General features: G+C 41.0%; 1 protein-coding gene across 3 annotated transcripts in view; it reads left to right on the top strand.

Moving 5' to 3' along the window:
* Positions 1-25,105, top strand: part of Pus10 (pseudouridine synthase 10) — an 81,301-nt gene that overhangs the window by 7,362 nt on the left and 48,834 nt on the right. For 2 of the 3 annotated variants that reach the window (XM_052734671.1, XM_052734672.1), the window contains exons 3-4: positions 669-917; positions 1,767-1,853. The exons of the other annotated variant lie outside the window; for it this stretch is intronic. In XM_052734671.1, the coding sequence (XP_052590631.1) occupies positions 669-917; positions 1,767-1,853 (336 nt within the window). The remainder of the gene's footprint in view (positions 1-668; positions 918-1,766; positions 1,854-25,105) is intronic. 3 annotated transcript variants of the gene reach the window in all.

The following is a 25,105-nucleotide window of genomic DNA, read 5'->3' as shown; positions in this document are numbered from 1 at the left end:
ATTAACTGAGTTTCAGCAAGAGTTCCAGCCTCTTAGTATGTAAGGTATTTCTATTACAATGCACAAGTTGGTCTCAGACTCCCTAGAAAGCCATTGCTGTAGTAAATTGGTTACTCTTGAATTGATGTAAACCAGCGTTGTATGAGTCCATGCTGTTATAATCCTCTCTACACCTTGTTTTGAGACAGTGCCTCACTGTGTAGCCCTAGGTGCTTGAACTCACAAGGATCTGCTGCCTCTCCCTCTGAGCACTCTAGTGGGACCAGAGGCCTGGGACCCAGGACAGGCATTGCAGTTGGGACAGTACATGCCTTTAATCTCAGTGCTCAGAGGTAGACAGATCTCCTATGTGACATTCATGCGTGATTGATGACTGAATTTATTATTAATGCATTTAATCCACACACTAATCAAGTGCCTATTTTATATGTGTATGTTTTTCCAAAAGAATTTCACAAATTAGTGAAGCGAAAACCGTAATGTTAAGTAGAAAGGCTCCATCAACAAATTTACACATCTGTCTTGTAGTTCTTTTGGGAAGGTCATTCAACTACTAATTAAAAAGAAAAAAAAAAGACACATGTTGCCACACCTGGCTGACTTTCACTCTTCATCTTAGGAACCTCAAAGCCACTTTAAAATGCTACTGTTTTTTCATAACTTTTCAGGAGTTGTTCAATGATCTACAGAAATTTCTAGAAACTGAAAAAGATGAATTAATTGTGGAAGTTCCAAACCCACCATTGAAGAAAATTCGTCTTCAAGAAGACGGAATGGATAATTTGAGTGGAAATGGAGAGGAAGGGATCTCTGCCACGGAAGAGGAAAGCATTGCCTCTGACCCTTCAAATTTGAGTGTGTGCAATGTTTGCCTAGGAATTCTTCAAGAGTTCTGTGAGAAAGAGTTTATTATAAAGGTAAACAATCTCACTATAGGTGTGATCAGAGACGGTGTTAGCCTTAAAGCTAGAGTTCTTAAACCTACCATTCCTAAACAGTACCATTTGTTTCAATTTGGTCAGACCACTTGATCACTGAACTCTCTTCCTAATTAGAAAAGACCAACTATTCTGAAATGTTGTGTCAACATATTGCAAAACTAATGAGAATTGTCTGACACTCAACATGTGGTCCTGAAACTACCAGTTGTGTAGGGTGGGAACTAACACATGCTTCATCTCAGGATGTCTGTGAAGAGTGCTCCACCCACACGTATCAGTTACGCTTGTTGCTTTTGTTTTGGACAGTGCTAGAGACTGGCCTGGCGCGTGCTGGGCACCGCAGTGCTAGAGACTGGCCTGGCGCGTGCTGGGCACCGCAGTGCTAGAGACTGGCCTGGCACGTGCTGGGCACCGCAGTGCTAGAGACGACTGGCCTGGCGCGTGCTGAGCACCGCAGTGCTAGAGACTGGCCTGGCGCGTGCTGGGCACCGCAGTGCTAGAGACGACTGGCCTGGCACGTGCTCGCCACCGCAGTGCTAGAGACGACTGGCCTGGCGCGTGCTGGGCACCGCAGTGCTAGAGACTGGCCTGGCGCATGCTGGGCACCGCAGTGCTAGAGACTGGCCTGGCGCGTGCTGGGCACCGCAGTGCTAGAGACGACTGGCCTGGCGCGTGCTGGGCACCGCAGTGCTACTGAGGCTCGGCCCCCAGCGCCTAAGTGAATGTTGGGAAATCGTGCAATGCCATCTCCTGGGAGGAATGTTATGACTCGAGCCTCATTTTCAGCAATTCTTGGGAGTTTATATATTTGTAATATTCTTTTAGGTGTGCCAAAAGGTTGAAGCCTCTGGGTTTGAATTCACCAGTGTGGTTTTATCAGTTTCCTTCCCGCCACAGCTGTCTGTGAGAGAGGTAAGGTCATTTGCACACATCAGAGCATGTATGAAATGTATGCTGGGAATTTCTAATTTCTAAAATAAAAGTGAACAAAGGTGGGAATGTAAGCCGGGCATAGAGGCTCACACTTGTAATCTCAGTACTGCTGTGAAAGCCAGCTGGTGGGAATTTGAGACCATCCAGGGCATGCTGTGTGTACAGAACCAAGACTACAGTGGAGGTGCATGATGGGGCATGAGCAAGTGTGGCCAGAAATGCCCCAGATTCATTACATAGTTGACTGTGAATTAGTTTTTGTGTCAGTTTTTTTTTCTTGCAACCCCTCCACATGCAGTAACGGGACCCCAGATGTGGTTGCCACCACCGTCTAAGAAGCTGCCACCACCGTCTAAGAAGCTGGGTTGATAAAAACCACATTTAGCTAAAAAGTACATAATTTGAGAACTTTTGAATTTGAAGTTTCTTCTCCTAGATAGTTGTCTTGGTTAGGGTTTCTATTGCTGTGAAGAGACACCATGACCACAACTGTTATGAAGGAAAACATTTAATTAGGCTCGCTTACAGTTTCAGAAGATTAGTCCATTATCATCATGGTGGGACATGGTGGTGTGCAGGCAGACATGGTGCTGGAGAAGGAGCTGACAGTCCTACATCTTGATCCTCAGGCTGCACAAGCAACTGTTGTCACTGGGAGTAGCTTGAGCATAGGAGACCTCAGAGCCCCTCCCCCCACAGTGACACACTTCCTCCAACAAGGCCACACCTCCTAATAGTGCCACTCCTTCTGGGGGCCATTTTCTTTTAAACCACCTCAATAGTGGTTTTTAAACTTTTTACCGTGTAAGATTTGTGCATAGCTAGGCATGGTGGCTTCTGCTGTAATCCCAGTATTTAGAAGCTTGGGACAGAGGAGTTGTCAGGAATTTGAACCCGACCTGGCGAATTTCCCAAGCACCATTCCAGAGGTTTGTATGTCAGTCAGCTAGGGCCTAGGAATTTGCATTCTAAACAAGCTCACTGGTGCTGTTGTTACAAAGACTGCAGTTCGAAAAACTAATACTCAATTTTTTTTTTTTACATTTTTATGTGTGTGTGTGTGTGTATACACATGTGTAGAAGTCATGTGTGTGTGTGTGTGTGTGTGTGTGTGTGTGTGTGTGTAGAAGTCAGGACAACTTGGAGTAACTGAGTCTGTCTTTCTGCCGTGTGGGTCTCAGGTATTGAACTTGACAGGTGCCTTTACCTGCTGAACCATCTTGCCAGCTCAAAATTAAGAAATAAAAAAAAAAAAAAACTATGTTCCTGAGTCGGGGGAGACGGACATGGGGTATGTATTTTGGTAAATTTAGGTGAATTTCAAGCAATGCAAGAAAAAGTGGCATCAACATCTGAGCTAAAAGATAAGTTACAATTCTTAGGCAGTTCAGAGAAAGAAAAAATTCGGATTTGAATCCAAACCAAATTATTCTAACCAATAAAAGAAAGTTTAAAGAAAAATCACCATAAAGAATTGGGAAGCAGGTATGGTGATTCATGCCTGTAAATACAGCCCTGGGGGAGCTGAGGCAGGATGGCTGCTATGAGCTTAGGGCCAGCCTGGACTACATGGGAAAAGCTTGTCTCAAGAAATAATAACTTTACAAAAGTAAAAATGAGAATGAGGTGTATGTCTGAGACAAGGGGATCATGAATTGGTCTTGGGTTATACAGTAAGATCCTGTTGAGAGGGAGAGGTTTTTCTTTTGAAAAACTTTAAGTATTGTGAGTAGTCCCATGAATTCCCTGTGTAACTGTTGACAAATGAAACAATTGAGTTTTATTTTGCAAAGTTGAGATCAGTTATAAACAAAACAAAACTTAAAAGTGACAGAGTCACATTAATGCAGATATGAGAAGGAGGCTTAGATCTGTTAGAACAGCAGCAGAGAACTGGACCCTCCAGTGCATAAAGCTTGCAGGAATTCCTAGGGAGATGTGCAGGTTAGTTAGGACCTGTTTGGAGTGCTGGTACACAGCTGGGATGGGGAGAGAAAGCTGAGTTCTGAAAATCCTACTTTGCTTCTGGCCTGTCTATCAGGGAAAATGTGATCTTTCTCAAAAACAAAAGGTTGAGTTTTAGGGGGAATGAAGGCTCTGCAAAGTAAAGCTTTCCTAAGGGGTTCAAGTGTTCTGGCTTCGTAAACTCCATTTCAAGGCGGTCCTCGGGGCCGTTGAAAGGCAGCACACTTTCCAAGTGGTTGGAGACAGAGTGTGGTTCACCTTTTCCCAAGGTGAGTAATTCTGAAAATTAGCAGCTGGTGACTTGACTGCAGACCTCAGTGAGGTTCTGACTAGGAGCCCCGGGCTGAGTTGTGGGCACTGAGCATGAGGAAGCACAGCACAGAGCAAGTTTGCTGGAGCAGAGTGTGTCTGCAGCATCTGGCAGGGCTGGTAGAGCATGGCGGCAGCGGTGGCGGCGGCACCCACAGGTGACCACTCTTCTTTCTCATGATAACTTCCTGAAAGTGGCTGGAACACGAACAGGCCTGGGTACGGTTGGCTGGACTGTGCTGCTCTGTCTGTATCCAAAAGGAGCTGACCGAAGACGAGTGCTAAGTGGGCCAGTGCTCCTAAACATGGCCTGAAGGTCAGGTGTGTGAAACTCCACTGAGGGATGGTGCTGAAAATAGTTGCTGGGTCTTGACTTTCTGTCCTCCCAAATCCTGGTCTCCAAAGGTAGGACACAGACGCCCTTTGATGACGCCTGCACATGGGAACACGAGCGTCACTGAAGTGCAGAGACGGTCCCGATGTGCACTTTCCCACTCTCTCCTGCATAGTTTTCCTGTAGTGAAGGTACGGTGAGAACCCTCACTATGGCCTACATGACTCGGGGTGAGAGTCGAGCAGACATGCTGAATGTTCTAGTTAATGCACAGGAGCTTAGGGACAATCTACAGAGACGAAATAATAAGAATAAATATGGTATCTTACACTTGAGCAGCTGCCAAGTAAAGGAATGAATTATGTGTTTACAGAGACATCTTAGTAGTGCAGGTTAGCACTGGTTATCGTGAGCTAATTAGATGGTACAAAGTGGGGTACAGTGTAGATAATGTTTGCGTCTCAGCCCGTGTGGGATGAAAAGGTGACAGTTGTAGAGTGTCTGCTTAGATGGATTTCTGCTTGAGAAGGAGCAGGGACAGGTGAGGTGGCATTTTGGCTAGTCCATGTGCAGACGGTAGATGCAGGATGGAAATAATTCTCATCCCAAAGGACTTCCCAGAGAGGGTAAGTAAGTTTTCTATCACAGATTAACCTAGGGGCTGGGGGCCACATCGCAGGTATGCAGAAAGAAGCTCTTAAATAAAGCCTTTTCCTCATGAAGATCCAGTGTAGTTTTAAGGAAACCTTCTATTTTAATCTGTTGCATTACCTCCCCTGTGAGTCTACATCTTTTTGGTTCAGATAAAGAGGACAATGATGAGTGATTCCACCTGGTGGGCTTGGTGAGCCAGGAAGTTTTCTGGGATTACGTACAGGAGCGTGAGTGACTCATGTAGCCACGCCACTGAAAAGGCCACCTCAGCCAGAATGGTGACCCGTGAAAGCTGCATCATGGGATCCCTATACAACCTGTAGCCAGCTGCTCTACCCGAGAGTCTCTTGTCTTCCTGAACTTGTTTGCTGTCATCTAATCTCATGAGTCCCAGGTGTGTCTGTCCTTGGAGAGAATGTTTCAGTCTAGAGGAAATGGTTGCACAAGTCTTCCCTTTCTGCTGGCTTTTACACTCTTCTACGCCTTCCTCTTCCTCTGTGATGCTCCCAGGCCTTGGCGGGGAAGGGCACTGTAAATGTGTGATTATTGTCCTGTTTCACAAATGTTTGGAAATCAGTTTGACACACACGTCACATCTGTTTAATGGAACAGTAACAGCTCCCGTTTGTAGCCTGTGACCTCAGTCACAAGTGTCCTGGGCCTGCAGCACTGTACAGGTTCCTTCTTGTGACATGAGTCTTAATCCACGTGGACTTTTGTGCTGCTGTTGCCCTGCGTTCACTACTGGCTTCTTTAAAGCCGTACATAGCACGGCACTGAAACTGTTAATGGAAGAGTGCCCCAGACACTATTAGGCTAGACTAGGAATGAGAGTATTCACTTAGTCTTGTTAATTCTTTGAGGTTTATCTTTACCAGCTGAGTCCAGCAGAGGGCGACATTGTACTACCAGTTTGGTTCATTTCACATCGCTCACCCTAGTGACCTAATTAAATGAGTTATACTGTCTTATAAATGTTACTCTGATCATATGAAACACCCTGAGCTGTCTGTCTTGTGATTCAGCAGTTGTATTTTCTTCTTTCGCTCCATTTTCCATGCATTTTCAATTTATAATTTGTGTGGCAAATTATAAGATACACGACGCACCAAAGGTCCACTTTAGTCTCTCACTGACCTGGGCTTTGCCAGTCTAGCCAAGCTGGCTGGCTGGCCAGAGCCCCAGGAACCCACCTGTCGCCCCTGCATGCCAGCGTGCCTGGCTTTTTCATGTGGGGGGATCAGACTCAAGTCCTCATGCTTTTCACTGATAGCTGCTTCCGCACACACGTGAGTGGACTCAGAAGCCCGAGGATGTCACAGGTCCTGCTCTATCATTCCTTGCCCTAGCGCCTTGAGCCAGGCCTCTCAATGGCTATGAGGCTAGGGTGACAGCTCCTGTCCCCACACCCCGCAGAACCAGATCACACATCCATATGCAGCCACAGTTGGCCTCTTGAATAGGTACAGGAGATTTGAACCCATTCTCCTGCTTGAACAGCAAGTGCTCTTGTCCACTGGATCATCTTTCCTGTCCCCAGGCTACACTTTAAAAACCCTTTGTAGCACACAAGTACTTTCATGCAGCCATCCAAATACATCTTCCTGTACACTATAACTCCAAGAGCTTGCCCTGCAGGCACACCAGCCAGCATGTACAGTTTTGCACTAAGGGTTATCGAGAAGCCAGTAGGGTGACTCGGCAAGTTAACACCTGTCCCCAAACCCAAAGACCTGAGTTCAGGCCCCGGGAGCTGCATGGTGGACGGGAGAGAACCGGTGCTCCCAGATTTGTCCTCTGACCTCAACACGCACACCATGGCATGCACAATGCCCGTGCGCGCACACACACACACACACAAAATAAAATGTAACGGTAGTAAAAGAGTCATGGAATCATAGGCCTTTAGGAACCTTGCTAGTCCTCTAGAACAAGGCTCCTTAGCTTTTCATGGCATTTACTTTAAAAGATGTTAGTGCGTACATTGTGATTTATCACAGCCCTGGCCAGACTCTCTCTGCAGGTGCAAACGCATTCATACATGTTGAGAACGTCTGCAAGTTGCCGACCTTTCTATACAGGGTGATTGCTGCCATTTAGAAGTTGTCACTGTGTGCGCGCGCTGTGTTGCCCACGCCAGTGACTGTGTAGAGATCTGAGGGTAACTTGTAAAGTGAGTTTTCTCCCACTTTATGTGGATTCCAGGGACCCATCTCACTTTGCCAGGCTTGGAGAGCAGCACCTTTACCTGCCAAGCCATCTAGCCAGGTCTTTAAGTGTTGTAGTTGTCTATTTATTGTGCATGAATGTCCACTTGGATGTGACGTGTGTGTGTGTGTGTGTGTGTGTGTGTGTGTGTGTGTGTGTGTGCGCGCGTGTGTGTGTGTGTGTGTGTGTGTGCGTGCGCGCGCACCACGGTATATATGTGCTGGTCAGAAGACAACTTGTGGGAGTCAGTTCTCTCGTCCTTCCATGTGGCCCGAGGACTGAATCCTGGTCAGCATGCTTGGAGGCAAGTGGCTTTACCTGTTTTTAATTTAATTAATAATGCTCTTCATGATTTCTGGCCACACTGCCTGCATTGTGATTTGGCCATCTCAGGGGCCCTCTTCAAGTTTAATGTATCTGTATGTGTGGGTTAGCAAGAAGGTAATTTCCCCATCCTTAAGGATAGTGACCACTTGTCTAGCCATCTCATCTTCATTTGAAGAAAAACCAAAGCTCTTAGAGTTCATGTGATGTCCTGTGTCACATTTATTGGCATTTGAATGTTTTTCCACTCCTTTAAAAACATTCCTCTAAAGCCACATTATCTCTTCATCTTATAAATTTATGTGTATTTTACTTTACCTGATCATCTTGGCTCCATGAGAATGACTTTCTCTTAACTTCTCACATTGTTTTTATTTCTCAAGTATATAGAGTGATAGGCTTCACTGTGGTGTTTTCATGCATGTGTCATTATACTCGGTTCTGACTCCAGCAGTGGTCAAGTAGGGCTGGATCACTATGGAGACATGCTCTGTATTGGATCCAGGAATGCAGTTGAAAGCACATTCAAGTGTATATTTTAAACCCTTAAAGATATGTATTTACTTTCTAGCGTTGTCTTTTTTCTTGGCCTGTCTCCAGCTGGTCCTTGCGGAGGAAGAGCAAGAAGGAAGAGGTCGCTATGGTTTCCACCGTGTGGATGTGCAGGCTGCATTAAGAACATGAGCAGCCTTAAAAATGGATTGTCACATAGCACCTTCAGAATTTATAGGAAGAATTGGTAGTCTAACAGAATTTAAAGAAAATCAGGAAGAGACAAATCACTTAAACGGTCTCTAGTGAATTATCATATTACACACTTACTAACAGTGGAAATCCTTATGAGGTGTTTTGGGTACATAAATTTTTAGGACTGTGGCCTAGTGCACTAAGTTTCAAAAAAAGGGAACTTCTAATTTAGGCTCTTCCTGTTTCTGATTTGAGTTTTCACGTCACACAGAGAAGTCATATCAACCATCTTTTAAAAATATTTTTATTTTGACTGATAAAATTGCTTTGCTTTAAGATTTAATAATTTGACTTATGATTTCTTCTGAAAAGTCATGTATGATAATGATAGTAAATTATGTGTGATTTATACTTACATGAATTTATAAAATGATAAGTCATTATAAAAAATGATAATTTATAAGATATAAAACAGCTACATAAGCACTATGTTTTTTAGGAGCAGCAAGATAAAACTCCTTTCTTAAGAAAGCAAGCCACCACTGTTTCCTGAGTATTTGTGTAGTGTAATCTTACAGTTATCACAGCCCCCGAAGAAGGCTGTGTTCTTATCTCCGTTTTACTGTGATGATATTGACACTCGAGATCACATTGCTGGTAATATAGAGTTAGGAGTTGAACTTTGAGCTAGCCAACTCCAAAGAGAATGCTTTTAATTATTCCTGGCCATACTGCCTGCGCTGTGATTTGGTAAGATCTTAAGCATGGGTTGTGTTTTGTGTTTATAGGAGAGATGGACCTTCTTCAGTATTTTCTCCAAATGCTGCGATATCTTCCAAGTTAGGAAAAGAATCTTTGGCTTTTTGCTGGTTTGTTTCTAAATGAAACAAGGGCTCTTGTATTATTTTAACAAAAGAAATAATTTGAAGGTGTAGGGAGTTGGCCCATTCAGTAAAGTGGTTGCCACACAATCTGAAGGACCTGAGTTTGATCCCCACACCCATGTGAAAAGATCTCCAGCACCAAACGCAAAGCCATGTGTAGTGGGTGAAGTGTGCTTGTGATGATGTCACTGGGGCGGGGACAGGACGGGCTGGGACTCACGGGCCAGTCAGCTGAGTCTCATTAGTGCGTCTCAGGTCCCCAGTGAGAGGCCTGGTCTCGAAGACACAAGATGGGGAGCTCCTGAGGAACAGCACCCCGGGTAACAGCATCCACATGTGCATGCACACACAGACAGATAATAGGAGTGATGGTCAGTTTTTGTTGCCAGTTTTTGTGTTCTTAATAACTAAAATTTTGTATATAAGATAAAAATGAAAAATTCAAGCTTTGTTAATAGATGACTAGAATTTGTACAAAAGGGTTTTCAAATAAAATACATTAAGTTATTTTATTTATTATTGTTGTGTGTATGCATGGTGTACGACTGTGTGCTTGTGTATGTGTGTGGGGGTGTGTGCCATGTGCCATGGTGTGCCTGTGGAAGTCTTAGGACAGCTTTCGGGAGTGGGTCCCGGGGACAGAACTCAGGCTGTCAGGCCCAGGGCATAGACTTTGACCTGCTCAGCTGTCTCCATTCTGGCTCCTCCTCGCACACGGCCTTTAACAGGCCAGCCAGACGGTTTGCGGCAGGGTTGTCAGGAAGTGTTGACATGTGAACACACGTGCATGGCACGCGTGTGGAAGTGAGAGGGCACCTGTGTGCACTTGCCTCTCTGCTTCCGTCTCTGTGTGCATTTCAGAATTTGAGCTCAGGTACTGGCCTTGCACTTTACCTACTGAGTCATTATATCAGCCCTAAATTTTTAAAAATTGTTAAAAAAGTTTGTTGTTATGTGTATGTGCCTGAGTGTATGTATATATATCACATGTGTATAGCAGCCTGCAGAGGTCAGAAGAGTGGCAGAGCCCCTGGAACTGGAGTTATATACAGGTGGTTGTGAGCTGCCACGTGAGTGCTGGGATTCGAACTCAGGTCCTTTGCAAGAGCAGCAAAAGCTTTAACTCTGAGCCAGTATTCTTCATTCTCTCCAGTACTTCCTAAATGTTTTTGTTTAATTATTTTGATTTCCATTTTTATATTATATTGTACAAAGTTAATGATGACATATGATTATCTCATCACATAGCCATTCTTCAGAAATTTGATTAAAATTTCCCGTACACCAAACTTGCGTCATTAGACCTAGCTTTTAGACAGATCTTCACCAGATTATTCTTAGGAACCTGTAGGGTTTTTCCTCTGCCTTCTCTCACCTTTCACAACTCTTTCTCTGTGCTCTACCTCCTTTTACTTTCTTTTGTACACGTTCTGTCAGTGTGTCCAAATAAAGATATTGGCAGGCTTTAAACTGAATAGAACTTAGAGCCCTGCTTCTCTCCAGGATCTTTAAAAAAATTTTTTTTTTTGAGAATTTCATACAATTGTACAGTATTTATATCATTTCTGGCCTTCCTTCAACCCCTCAGCTTCTTCTGTGCCTCCCTTTCAAGTTCATGACCTCTTCCTATAATTATTATCGTGACACGCATGCTTGCTTATTTCCTAGGGTCTGTGGCAAAAGGAGACAACTAACTTCCACATCTACATCTGCACACGCACACACACACACACACACACACACACACACACACACACACACACACACAGAGAAATTACTGAGCCCATTACTGTTCTTATGTACAAGAGTTTAGAGCTGACTACTTGAGGCTGAATAACAACCTGTCAAGGCTCGTCCCTGGACAGACTGATTTCCCTTCTCAGTAGCCATTGTTTGCCTGTAGCTAGCTCTTCATATTGTGGTTAACAAGCCATTATTGCATTAGCATGTGGATTGATGTCGTCCTTATGCAGCTCTTTTTTAGACAACCCTGTTGTTGAGATCATGAGGGCAGCGTTCCTGTCATATCTAGCAGTCTGGTTCTCAGGCTCTTACAACTTTCCACACCTCCTTTAGTGATGCTCCCTGAGCCTCAGGTGTAGGGGCTGTGCTGTCGATACCAGTGGGGGCCGGGCATCCTGTGGTCATTTACTCTCTGTATTTTGACCAGTTGTGGGTCTCTGAAGTAGACTCTGTTGCATAAAGAAGCTTCTTTGAAGAGAGGAGTAAGAGCTGCACTTATCTGTGGGTGTAAGGATAAGTATTTAGACTAATTACAGAACGGCAGCAGTGGACGCTCCTCTCGGACCGCTGGCCTCGCCAGGTTTACGGGACCAGACGTGAATCCCTCTGTTGAGTAGACCTTGAGTCCGATTAGATGGTGTTGGTTACCCCAGATGATTGTGCCACTACTGTGCCGGCAGAGGTACCTCCTGGGCTCGTCACTGGTGTGGTTCGTAGGTTTCACAGTTGTGTAGGACTGTTGATTGCTTCTTCCCTTGGCATCTTGCATGGCACCTTTGGATACTATGAAAACCAGTCCTCAGGGAAGAAGCTTCCAGGTCAGTTCCAGCTCAATTTCTCCACGTCCTGTGTCCAAACTGTGTGGTATCTTTACAGTAGGATCTTACGTTCAAGTTCTGGAAGGCAACCAAGGCAAGACAATAGCCTGTATTGTTTGGGGGTGTCTCTTAGACTCCACTGACCAACAACTTAAAGGGGTTCCCATGTCTAGCATGGGGGTTTTTGTTAGATAATCTGTGATTCTTGAAGGGGAGCATTATCACCCCATTTACACTGTCTATATGCACACATGTTTATGTGTGTACGTATAGACATATGTATTTTAAATAAACACATACAATAATGTTTCTTTATAGCTTTTATAAACATCCTTAGTTATTTATGTGTTATTTATCACTCTTTCCTTATTTCCCTGTGTATTATCATCCCTCTGCCCTCCCTGTTAAAGAGTTCCCCCCAACTTCCCCTGTCTCCCCCCTTTCCCCTAATAGCTGGTATGTCCTACTGTTGTGCTTTGTTGATAGGTGTGATTAGGTTTGCCTTGACCGTTTACCTTTGTTGACCTGCACACCTTTTGGCAAGCACTAATAGCTTGAAACTAGCCCACTGCAGATGCTGTTCCCTTCTCAAATGTATGACTAAATTCAAATATTCATCTTGTCATGCTTCAAGTTTTGTCTAAAACCAGAACGAAACATTCAGAAAAGACAAGGCCCCCCAAAATTCCCCCTTGTTATTTAATGACTTCATAAACCACTTAGAAGGCTGATGTGTCGGCACATGTATCCTGTCACTTGGGAAGTTGAGGCTGCAGCTCTGCTGAAAGTTCCATGTCAGCTTGGTCTACATAGCAAGTTACAGGCCAGCTAGGGCTGCATAGTAAACACCTGTTTCAAAAACCAATGAAAGAAGCAGATTAGAGCCAACCTTGGTGCACAGGACTGACTGCAATCTCAGCTATTTAGGAAGCTGAGGCAGGAAAATTATGAGTTGAAAGACAGAGAGCTGAGTAACTTAGTAACTGAAACCCTGACTCACGATACAAAAAGAAAAGGACTGCAGCTCGGTGCTGGAGTGGTCGGTCTTGTAGGTGCCGGGCCCTAGATTCAATCTCTAGGATCACAGGAGGAGGAAGAGGAGCAGGTGGTGGTGCTGGGAGGAGAGGAGGAAGAGGAGGAAGAGAAAGTAAGCGTCTTTAGTTTGAATTATTATACACAGATTCAGGGCATGTGTGTTATAAAAACAATGAGCATTTTTGTTTAACTTTTCAGTCATACAAGGAGCCACATTTTCCCAGAGGGTACTTAATTTGCCTTAGGTCACTTGCTGTAAAATAGGAAAGAGAGCTTGAACCCAGCTCCACTGTCTTAGAATCTTAGATTTCCCAGAATCTGTCTCCTTCTGGTTCTGGTGATGGACCTCCATAGGCAAGTCCCTGGAAAGCAGAGGGGTGAGGCATGCTAAACCTCAGTGGGCAGAGAAAGCTCCATTGTGTACATGGAAATCCTTTGCTAGAGATTTGTAGTATATTCTCTTAGTAAATTTAGAAAATGCAAATATCAGTAGCTTGGCATGTAACCTAATTCTTACATTATAATAATCAAACCCAGTAATTCTAGAAATACATTTTTTAATAATGAGCTTTGGCTATGTAGGTGGATATGGTATATTTTATAGTTTACAAATGGTTCATTCTGTCTTCATGACCCTCAGAATTGGGGAACTATCCTCTAATTGAAGAAAGTAAATTGTAGATTATTTTAAAATAGTGGAACTATAGTCTTAAATACATGTAATAAGTACATACATTGACATACTCCATTTATTCAAATTTTAGCTTAAAAAGGCCATTGAGGGTATCTTTAAATGAACAGATAAAAACAAATTTGTATTCAACATGTTAAGTATATAGCTAAAAATGTCTTGAGAGCCTGTTGTTTGAGAGTCCTTTAAAGCTGTTTATTTAGACACAGAGTTGATGTATTTATTTAATTATTCTTTATCAATAAAAAAATCAGGAGAGAGAGATTGGGGTAAGAACCTAAAAGATTGGAGCTGGAGAGATGGCTCAGAGGTTGAGAGCACTCACTGCTCTTCTAGAGGTTCTGAGTTCAACTCCCATCTACCACATGGTGGCTCACAACCATCTATAATGAGATCTGGTGCCCTCTTCTGGCATGCAGACATACATGCTGCATACATAGTAAATAAATAAATCTTAAAAAAAAAAAAGAACCTGAAAGATCAGAGAAGCAGCCACCAGTGACTTCCCCCCTCTTCTGTTCCTTCCTCCAAAAAGGGACCGAGATTTTCTCTAAGCCCTGCCTTACTACTTTCTCAGTCCTCCAAAACTTCTATGGTTAATTTTGACCAGCTAGTGGCTAGCTCTGCCCTCTGATTCAAAACAAACATTATTGTCAGAATACAATCGAAATATAACACAATATTTCCCATTTTTTTGTCTAAATAAAAAGGGAAACTTTTAACACTAATATAGTAAAACTATATACAATAAGTACAAATACAAATATATACAGGTAAGAATTACATTAGTAATGTCAGTCAATTTGCATTTGGCAAGTTCCGAGAAAATACTCCATTATCTATCCTATCTTGGTGAGCCCAAAGTGTTATACCTAATTCACTTTCCATCCTAACTTGTATCACCAACCCAAACTATCGTTTTATGTCTTTCAACCTTATATGCTTTATACCTCTTTTGTGAGTTTCTTTTCTGAATTTGGTAACAAGGAAAACTATAGCTATCTAGTCTTCAATTCTATCAGAGACCTGAGAAGGATATAATATTACCTAAGTAAACAGGAAATGCAGAACAAACAAAACTAAGAAATGACAGAAACATCTGGCTGCCTGGACAGTCACCCAGAGTTTCTCTATAACGTCGGGACATCCATTTTCAGCCTACAGGCCTAGCATGTCTGACAGACTTTTCTGTGAAGCAGGATTTTTGAAGGACTGTCCCCCCTTGTCTTGGCAAAGTTCATCAGTCGCTTTCTTCTGTGTCCTGCTTGTCCCACTTGGACAGCACACTGCCAGCAATTGAGGCAAAGGCAGTTTCTTGCCCAGTGGCTGACTTTTGCCACAAAGAAAGTAAACTCCATATGGAGTTTCTTTGATGACCATCATCTTCTCTGAAGTAGATTGGTGCTGCCAGGAGTAGACATGTCTCATTGTCATAAAAAACCCTATGTTATTAAGACATCTCAAATGCCATGTTCTATAGGTCTCTGAAGTGTTTGAAGACCACCTGTCTATCTAAAATATCTCTGTTTGACCTTGAAAACATACCTAACATGACTACAAGTTTGATTGTAATAGGTGACTATTCACTTGCATTTCTTTATTCTCCTAAATAGTTTGTAATAATAACTTTTAAGGAGTAGGAATTTACATTACATTGTTAAAGGAGCTGCATAGGCACAATACTTTAAACAAGAGTAGAAATACAGTATGTTCTAACAAAAATAACCTTAAATTTGTATCAATACACAAAAATCCAAACCAATGTAAAATATTTAAGACTAGTAGATTGTTTTTTGGTTTAAAAGTAGATTCAATAATCTACCCTTTTATCCTATGCCTATATCCCCCCTTTTTCTTTTACAATGAGATCTCTGAATCTAATCTCTTGTGTTCAGCTTTTGCCCTGACCAATACTGATAACAACTTGTAACCAATCCCCCTAAACAATGACAAATACCCATAACCCACTGAATGACCAAAAACCATCCACCCCACCTCTTGGAAATGTAGACATCATGTTCTCAAAATTTCTTCCTGTTGTCTGGGGTGATGGCATCTCTAGGGGACCCTGAGAAAATTGAAATAATGGCCAAGTCCTGGGAGAGCTAGCTGTATCATTTGTTGCTAATCTCTGTGTAATGGGGAAATGTAGGATTTATCTGAAGTCCTGGTGGAGTAGTACATGAGCCTGGACCATCTCAGCTAGCCACCTCAAAATTGTCCTGAGCAGTTTGTAGTCCAAAGCTGATCTTTGGGTGGTGTTTGTCAGCTTAGTGGTGTTGCCACAATCCAGGTGGAATTGTTGTGGGGCCTCGTCATCCTTTTGGAGACTTCAAAGGTCTCTGTTAGGAATGGCCATGGTTCACTGCAGAAAACTTAAACATTTTAAATGTCATGTGCAGCAGCTCTCAAAGAGGTTAAAGGACCACAATTTGTTAAGTACATCCAGAACTTAATTCCTAATTACCTAATAGAGATTCAAGACTCAAACCTGAAATCATGTACAGGAAGCTAGTTAGTACTCTGTATGATCATTAATATCATGACAGAAAGTTCAATATATATAATATTAATTTTGTAAATTTTGAGATAATATTTATACCTTAAGAAAAGTCTTGAAAAGAGTCGAAATAAAACCAAAGAATTATGAGATTAGTGGCAATAGAAAAGTCCCTTAATTTGGTTTTTCTTCTGTCCCATGTCAGGTGGCTCCTCTGACATGAGACAGAGATTTTGACTTAGATAAGGAGAGAACCATGCTCCAACTCCAAAGCCAGCTTTAATTTTTAATTGAACTGGGACTATAAAAAGACCATTTGCATTATCTGTCTGTAGAGAATAGCAGAAGCAAACACTTGGGAAGATTTATGAAATTTTGTCCTCTTGAAAATTTGATACATCAATAGGCCAATTTACTCTTTTCCTTGGGACATTTTCTCTGGATGATTCATCCTTTTTCTTCAGATGTCTCACTTGTCCAGTGGTCTTCAGATTCCTTAGCCTTCATTCTCCTGAAAGACAAAAACAAAACCCTGCCCCAACCCTAACTTTGGGGAGTCTCCTTTTTGGCAAGTTATATCTGATCAAATGAAAAGCATTTGTTAGTCATGTAAGTTAGTTTAGATTAAATGGTCACACTGTTTGATGAACTATCACCTCTTCTAATCAAGAAGTCTCTCCTGTTCAAAACTAATCTTTATCAATTTTGATAGTATCTATAGATGTTCTTCTGTGGGAAAAAAAAAAGCAAAACTTCTTCCCCAACGTAGCACATATCCTGGTTTCCATTCTGAGGACAACACAAGTATACAGGCTTATTTAATTCAGTAGTTTTTTTCTGTTATCCAATGTTACTCCACAGCTGTCATTTCCTTTCTCATTGGCATTTAGAAAATTTACAGTTAATAAAGCATTATGCAATCTATCTCTGGGGGTCTTTATTACCCCTTTCTGTTTATTAAGCATATCTTTTAGAGTATGATTAGATCTTTCTATGACTGCTTGTCTTGTAGGATTGTGTGGTATACCTGTAATATGCTTTTTGCTGTAATATGCAAAAAAATGTTTCATTTTACCAGAGACATATACTGGAGCATTTCATTGTTAGTCTTAATTTGTACAGATATTCCCAAGATGACCATAGCTTCTAATAAAAGTGTAAATACAGAATCAACCTTTTCACAGCTAAAATCAGTTGCCCATTGAAATCTTGAATATATGGTGTACATATCTTAATTTTCCAAATGCTGCAAAATGAAACACATCCATCTGCCAAATTTCATTTCTTTGAATACCCTTTGGGTTACTTCCTGCAGATAGTGGAGTTTGGTTATACAAAGAACAAGTAGGACATTTCTTTATAATTTGTTTGGCATGTTGACAAGTGATAGATCTTTTTTCAAACCTTTGCTATTAACACATTGTTTCTTATGAAATTCTGAGACTTCTAGCACACTTCCTATCAATAGTTGATCAATTTCATTATTACCTTGTGCTAGAGGGCCTGGTAGACCCATATAGGATCTGATATGTGTTATGATTTCTATTTCTGATTATTTCTTGTAATAGAATAAATAACAAAGTTAATTCTGAATCATCTGGTATAAGTTCAGTTTTAATATGTAAAACTGCATATTGAGAGTCAATAACTATATTAAGAGGTTCTGGAAAATCTAGTAATACCATGAGAACAGCATATAATTCTGACTTTTAGACAGAATCATAAAGGCTTTGAGCCACTTTACTTAAATTCCCTGACTTGTAACCTGTCTTTCATGATTTGTTTGCATCAGTATAGAAAATAGGGGCTCCAGAAATTGATATTCCCTGTACAATGTGAGAAAGGATTCAGTTAGTTCTCTATAAATTGAAGTCTCTTGCTTTTGGGATATTTGTTGCTAATCTCTCCCAAAAAATTATTGCAAGCTCTTTGCCAATGTTCATTTCCTGCTCATAATGAGGAAATCTCAGCATTAGTAAAAGGTTCCACAGTTTCTGCTGGGTCTATTTCTGCTAACTGATGAACTCTTAATTTTCCTTTCAGGATCAACTCAGAGACTTTTTCTACATATGTCTTTAATTTTTCCTCTGTTTGTGTGGTAAAAATATCCATTCTCAGATACTATCTTCTCTCTGCATTAGAATTCCAGTAGGGGAATATGTAGATGGTAAACTAACCAGAATACAGTCAAACTATGGATCCAAACAATCCACATGTGCTTCCTGTAATTTCTTTTCTACCAAAGTCAATTCTCTGTCAGCCTCTGCTGATAATTTTCTTGGACTATTTAAGTCCTTACCACCTCCTAAGGTTTGAAAGAAATTACTTAGTTCTAGAGTTGTCAATCCAATTTTGGACCATAGCCAGTTATTATCTCCTAGCAATTTTTGAAAATCATTAAGAGTTTGTAATTGATCTCTCCTGATTTGTACTTTCTGTAGTTGAATTTTCTTTTGTGAACCTATCTTATATCCTAAATAATTAATAGAATCTCCTCTTTGTTTTTTTGTTTTGTTGTTTTGGTTTTTTTTGTGTGTTTGTTTGTTTTAGGAGCAATTTGTAATCCTCAACAAGGCAAATTTTTCTTTACTTCTTTAAACATTTTCTCTAAGGTATCTGCATCCAAATCAGCTAGTAAGATATCACCCATATAATGATAAATTATAGATTGAGAAAAGTGATTATGAATTATTTCCAATGGCTGTTGTAGAAAATATTGACACAAGGTAGGGCTACTTAACATTTCTTATGGAAGAACTTTCTACTGATATCTTTTAACAGACTGGGGATTATTATAAGTAGGCACTGTGAAGGCAAATGTTTCTCTATACTGTTCTTTTAAAGGTATAGTTAAAACAAAACAAAACAAAACAAAAACAGTCTTTTAAATCAATCACTATAATAGACCATCCTTTAGGTATTAGGGAAGGCAAGGGAATTCCAGGCTGTAAAGAGCCCATTGACTGAATCACCTTATTAACAGCTCTTAGATCTGTTACCATTCTCCATTTTCCAGATTGCTTTTTAATAACAAATATAAGAGAATTCTAAGGACTGGTTGATTCTTTGATATGTTAAGCATTTAGCTGCTCCTTTACCAGCTGTTCTAAGGCCTGTAATTTTTATGATGTCAAAGGCCATTGTTCCACTCAGACAGGTTTGTCAGTTAACCATCTTAAAGGTAGGACTGTTGGTACCTTTGAAAGATTAGCAGCTGTTGTGCCCTGTTTTTGTACAACCTGAATGGTCGGTGACTGTTCTTTATAATACCTTTTAATATTTTTCCCAGAAGCATATATTAGTTTATGATTTGTTTCTGAGATTGGAGGAATGTTAATCTAGGTATTCCATTGCTGTAACAAATCACAACCCCATAAATTCATTGTTATGTTAGCTTCATATGACTTTAACTTTTTCTCTCTGTTCTTCCAGCTCTATAAATTCAACCCATCTTGTGCTTTATTTTTTACCTGAGATAAAGTTCTAATCCCTAAAAGCTGAACATTTACCTCCTGACTCTTCAATTTGGATGCCAAGATTTGGATGTAATTATTGTTATATCTGCCCCTATGTCTACTATACCCTCAATTACATTGTCATTTATTTGTATTTTTAACTTTGGTCTTTGATCATTTATATAAGTTTGCTAAGATATTTGCTTTATGGTTTCTCCTCAAAATTTTGTTTTATCTTCTAAAGCTGTTCTGTCATACAGAGCAGTATGGTTTTCTGTAACAGGCATTAAATCTTTTATTGCTCTGTGGAAGAGTTTCCCCAATGCTGACAGAAAATGATTGAACCAGATTTGACACAGGGGCCTGTGAGAGACCCCCTATGACATTTCCTGATGGCAAAGAGTTACTTTGCCTGTCTCATGTTGATCTGTATTCATTAGTCCAGTGTAGACTTTTGCCACACCTGCATATTCTAGAAGGCTGGGGCCTTCTGTTTGGATTCTCTCTAGAAAAAACATTGTCTCTAAGAATGCCTTGCCTACAATCCCTTTTCAGATGACATGATTTACCCCAATTAAAACATCTAACCCTTTGATTTTTAGAAGTCACCTCTCCTAGCCAAGTATTATCATAAGCGTGAGATCCAATATCAGCTATATTTCTAATCCATTCATCTATGGGTGCTGATCTTGCCTTTAAAGGCCTGATCACCCTTTTACATTCCGTATTAGCATTTTCAAAAGCCAAAGATTAAGTTAATATTTGTCTAACTTCTGGATCTGATATCATTCTATTTACAGCTGAAGTCAATCTTTGTAAAAAAAAAAAATCAGTGAAGGCTTCTTTTGGACCTTGTATAATTTTAGTAACCTACTCAGCCCTCTTTCCTGATTCTTCAGTCTTGTCTCAAGTATTCAAAGCTGCTGTAGGCATTGGGCCAGGGTGTGATCATCAAATGTAAACTTTCTTTCCACATTAGCATAATGACCCTCATCAAGAATTTGATCTTGGGAAATCTCATATCTTCTAGCCCTACCTCGATGTTCAGTTGTCCTAGCTTCATCTCTCTGTCAGGACCTCTATTGTAACTGAGGACCAGCTTCCAATACTGTTGTAACTAAGTCTTTCCAGTCTTGTGGAATAATTCTGTTCTGAGTGGCCCACAAATTTAACATCTGTCTCACAAAAGGTGAATGCATACCATCTGAAACTATTGCTTCCTTAATCTCTTCAAATCTAACATTTCTACAGGATCCCAGTTAACTTCTGAATAGCCTTGGTGATGCCTGTCATCTGGTGGTCATTCTTGTATGGTAGCTGGATAAATTGAAGTTTGTTTTATAATAACCTTAGGCTGCTCCTCTTCAATTTCATAATGCAGTGGTGAAGCAGGTTCTGCTCTAAACTCCTCTGTCTGCATGTGAATATTTTTCTTAGTTCCATTAGTCTGTCTTTCTAAGGATTTTATATTATTAGTCTTTTCTTTTTTTGCATTTGTCACTGATACCAAACAACTTTTTTAGGAATAAAACAAGAATTACCAAAATGATAATTGACATTATGTCTATCCCAGCTAAGCTGATTATCCCATCATTTAATTGTTCCATTTTCAAACCATCCATTGTAGAACTATACAGAGACCTAACTCCATGCATCGTAATATTGTTCCCCATTTTTAATGTGGGGAAAAAAAACCTCTTCCCCCCTTTTAAAACTAATCCCCTCTTTAAGAATTCCCAGTTGTCTCACCAAATCTGGTGACATGACGGTGAAGTGTGAGGCTGGCTGTCGCTCACAGCACATTTGGGTGGAGAACGCTGTTGGTGCACAGCCTGGCTGAGCGAAGCTGCAGCTGCTCAAACGTAGCTTGAGTTGAGAGAGTGTGGCGGTCGCAACATCGATAGAAGTCTGAGCTGGTTTCCAGGCGGCTAACCTAGTGGCAGCAGCCTGAGGATGAGGTCCAGGGAAACCCACAACCCACGGAGAAAAGGAGCCAAGGAATTAGCCGCCTGAAAAGTGGCCATAGGAGTGTTCGGAAGAAGCATGTGTGGTGGGTGGGAAGTGAGAGCATAGAGCTGATTGAAGGCAGAGCTGAAGTTTGAGTAGAAGCTGGAGCTGTTGTAGAGAGGCTGCAACAGAAAAATCCAGACTCACTCAGAGGACTTGGGAAAGGGAGGACAAGCCAGCTGACTCTGGTAGCTGCAGCTAGGGCTAGAGGCTGCATTGGATGCAAAGCCAGAGGTGAGTGGCTTTTGTGCCCTGAGTTCGACACCAGGTGATGTGTTTATTATTCTTTATCATAAAAAAATCAGGAGTCAGATATCAGGGTAAGAACCTGAAAGGTCAGAGAAGCAGCGGAGCAGCCACCAGTGACCTCCTGCCTCTTTCACTCCTTCCTCCAAAACGGGGCCGAGATCTTCTCTAAGCCTCTCTGAGCAGGGGGCCTTACTACTTCCTCAGTCCTCCAACGCTTCTGTGGTTAATTTTGGTCAGCTAGTGACCTGCTCTGTCCTCTGATTCAAAACACACTTTATTGTCAGACTACAATCAAAATATCACACAACACAGGCTCTCTTGTAACCCTGGTTGACCTTGAGCATTCTGAGTAGCAGAGGCTAACCCAGAACCCCGATCCTCCCCTGCTTCCCCCCATCTCCCAATACTAGGATTGCAAGTGCACAGGCACCTGCCATCATTGTTGGGTGTATGGTGCTGGGGACTTATGGAGAACTCCCTGCAAGCTAGGCAGACAGTCTAGCAGCTAAGCCACATTCCCAACCCACTCCCACCCACCCCCCTTTTAACATTTAAAAACTCTGAGTCTAGTTTGTTTCTCAAAAGAAAAGAAATGCTAAAGAATGCTAAACTTCTTTTGAAGAGTGTAGAAGGAGACAGAAAGGACCAACTTGGTTTACATAACAAGTACCAGGATGCCCAGGACTACAGAGAGATACCTGTCTCCCAAAAACAAACAAACAAACAAACAAACAAACAAACAAAGGTTCTTCTAATAACTGGACAAAACTTATGAAACATCACTTTGCACAATGACTATACACTAATGAACTTTTAAAAAGAGAAGTAAGGCAAACCTTCTTTCTGCCCTAATCAAATCAGTAACAGGCTCTTCAGTAGTTTGCAAGCAAATATACTGCATAGTGTTTGGTTTATGATCTGTTACTTTTAATTTTTGGTTAATGAATTTGATGATGAACTGAGATGTAGCTAAAGTTTTCCTGCCTGGCCCACAGTCAGGACAAATCTCTCTCACCTGCCAGTCCCACAGCCACTCAGACCTGACTTATATTGCTTACAAACTGTATGGCCGTGGCAGGCTTCTTGCTAACTGTTCTTACAGCTTAAATTAATCCATTTCTATAAGTCTGTACCTTGCCACGTGACTCGTGGCTTACCGGCATCTTCACATGCTGTTTGTCATCGTGGCGGCTGGCAGTGCCTCTCTGACTCAGCCTTCCACTTCCCAGCTTTATTCTCCTCCTTGTCCCGCCTACACTTCCTGCCTAGCCAATGGCCAATCAGTGTTTTATTTATTGACTAATTAGCAACACATTTGCCATACAGAACATCCCACAGCACTGAGATGTGCTGTTATACAAGATAACTTGGATAATTATGAGTTCACAAAATGATTGTTAATATTTATAAAATTACATGAAGTTTTTTCTTTGTTAGGTTATAAAAGTAGGACATGCTTATTGGAAAAGTGAAATGACTCAGAAACATGAAGTTAACTTTCCTCTTTCCTACCTCCCGTCTTCTAGAGTAACATGTTAGTGTGTCTTCAACACTTTCGCTGTATGTATAAAACACGTACATATATATGCTGTATGTTAGTTTGGGTTTTCATGGAACATTAATGCTCTATAAACATCGTGTAATAGGCACTCTTCAATACAGAGCTCATATATGGTTAAATTATAGTGCCCTAAATTAGTTCATTTAACCAATTAACCAGTAGTTAGATCACCTTCAGTTTTTATTACAAATGAAATTTTCAATTACACATCATTGCACAAAGAACTGATGTGTATCTCTTTTGTCTGAAAATTTTTTACATTGAGAAATGCTGGATCAAAGGTGACAGACATTTTAAAATATGGTGAATGTTTACAAGTTTACCTCCTAAAAAGGAGTTTACAGGTGTGTTATAGCCTCGGACCTTCACCAACCTGGGATTGTCATAGTTTAAAAAGACTTTTCTAATCAACTTGCAAAAGTTATCTTGCTTTGATTTTTAACCACAATCTTTTTATATTTTTCCCAGTTATTTTACTTTATTTTTAAAATTTTATTTATTTTTGTATCTTCTGTGATTAAATGTTGTGTTTGCATGTGTGCCTGTGCACCAAATGTGTGCCTGTGCCTGAGGAGGTAAGAAAAGGGCTTTGGGTCCCCGGAGTGGAGTTACTATTGGTTGTGAGGTACTATGTGGGTTCTGGGTATTGAACCTCTCTGAGAGCAAACAATTGCTCTTAACTGCTGAGCCAATTTTATTTTTTAGACAAGTTCTCGTGTAACCCAGGCTACTCTGCAACTTGCTAGTCAACCAAGGCTGGCCTGGAACTCCTGCCTCGCCCTGCCAAGTGCTGGGACTGTTTGTTTTTCTTTTCCCACAGCTTATTTTATTTTTTCTCATTTTTAAAAAATTGAATAGTAAGAGTTGTTTGGGATGTAATGGCTCCCCCACCCCGAGACAGGGTTTCTCTGTGTAGCCCTGGCTGTCCTGGAACTTGCTCTGTAGACCAGACTGGCCTTGAACTCACAGAGATTCGCCTGCCTCTGCCTCCTGAGTGCTGGGATTAAAGGTGTGCACCACCATGCCCAGCTAAATTTATAATTCTTATAGAACTTTTTGTCTGGAACAGTTTCTGTATATTTGTTCCAATTGTTTATGCCTTTCAATTGTGTAATATTTCATCTTTGGTGTTTGTGAGTATATGTTTTAAATCTTAGTTGAAAGTTTAGTGGGATCTATATTTTCCTGTAATATCTTCTACCTGGTTATTAGGAAAGTTGTGTGTGTGTGTGTGTGTGTGTGTGTGTGTGTGTGTGTGTGTGTGAGAGAGAGAGAGAGAGAGAGAGAGAGAGAGAGAGAGAGAGAGAGAGAGAGCGAGCATGTCTGCTTGACATATTTGTTGTTTCTCTTGTAACTGACTATCTCAGTCTTATTAATGTTGCTGGTTTTAATTGATTGTCTTAAGTATTACAATTACATTAGTTATTGCTAAATTGTTTTGTTTAAAATTTGCATCTTTGCAGAATGTTGACAGGTAACAGATTTGTTGTGTTGTTAGTGATTTAAATGAATTAGACATTTTCAAAAATGTGCTTTTTACTTTCTTACATGGTAAATGATGATGGTTATAGCTAGCATAAACAAGGTATTCAGGATTCTCAGAAATGTTTAGGAATGTGACAGGTCATTTAGTCAAACTTTTAGAGAACTGCTGATCTAGATCTATGCCTTATTTGGATTGCTATTGCTATGATAAATCACCATGACCAAAAGCAACTTGAGGAGAAAAGGGTTTGTTTGGCTTTTATGCTTCCATATTTATAGTCCATCACTGAAGGAAGTCAGGGCAGAAATTCAAGCAGGGCAG

Source organism: Peromyscus californicus, unplaced genomic scaffold, assembly GCF_007827085.1.
Source record: "Peromyscus californicus insignis strain IS unplaced genomic scaffold, ASM782708v3 Scaffold_13__1_contigs__length_99412109, whole genome shotgun sequence".
Lineage (NCBI taxonomy): Eukaryota > Metazoa > Chordata > Mammalia > Rodentia > Cricetidae > Peromyscus > Peromyscus californicus.
This window is presented reverse-complemented; position numbering and strand designations above follow the sequence as displayed.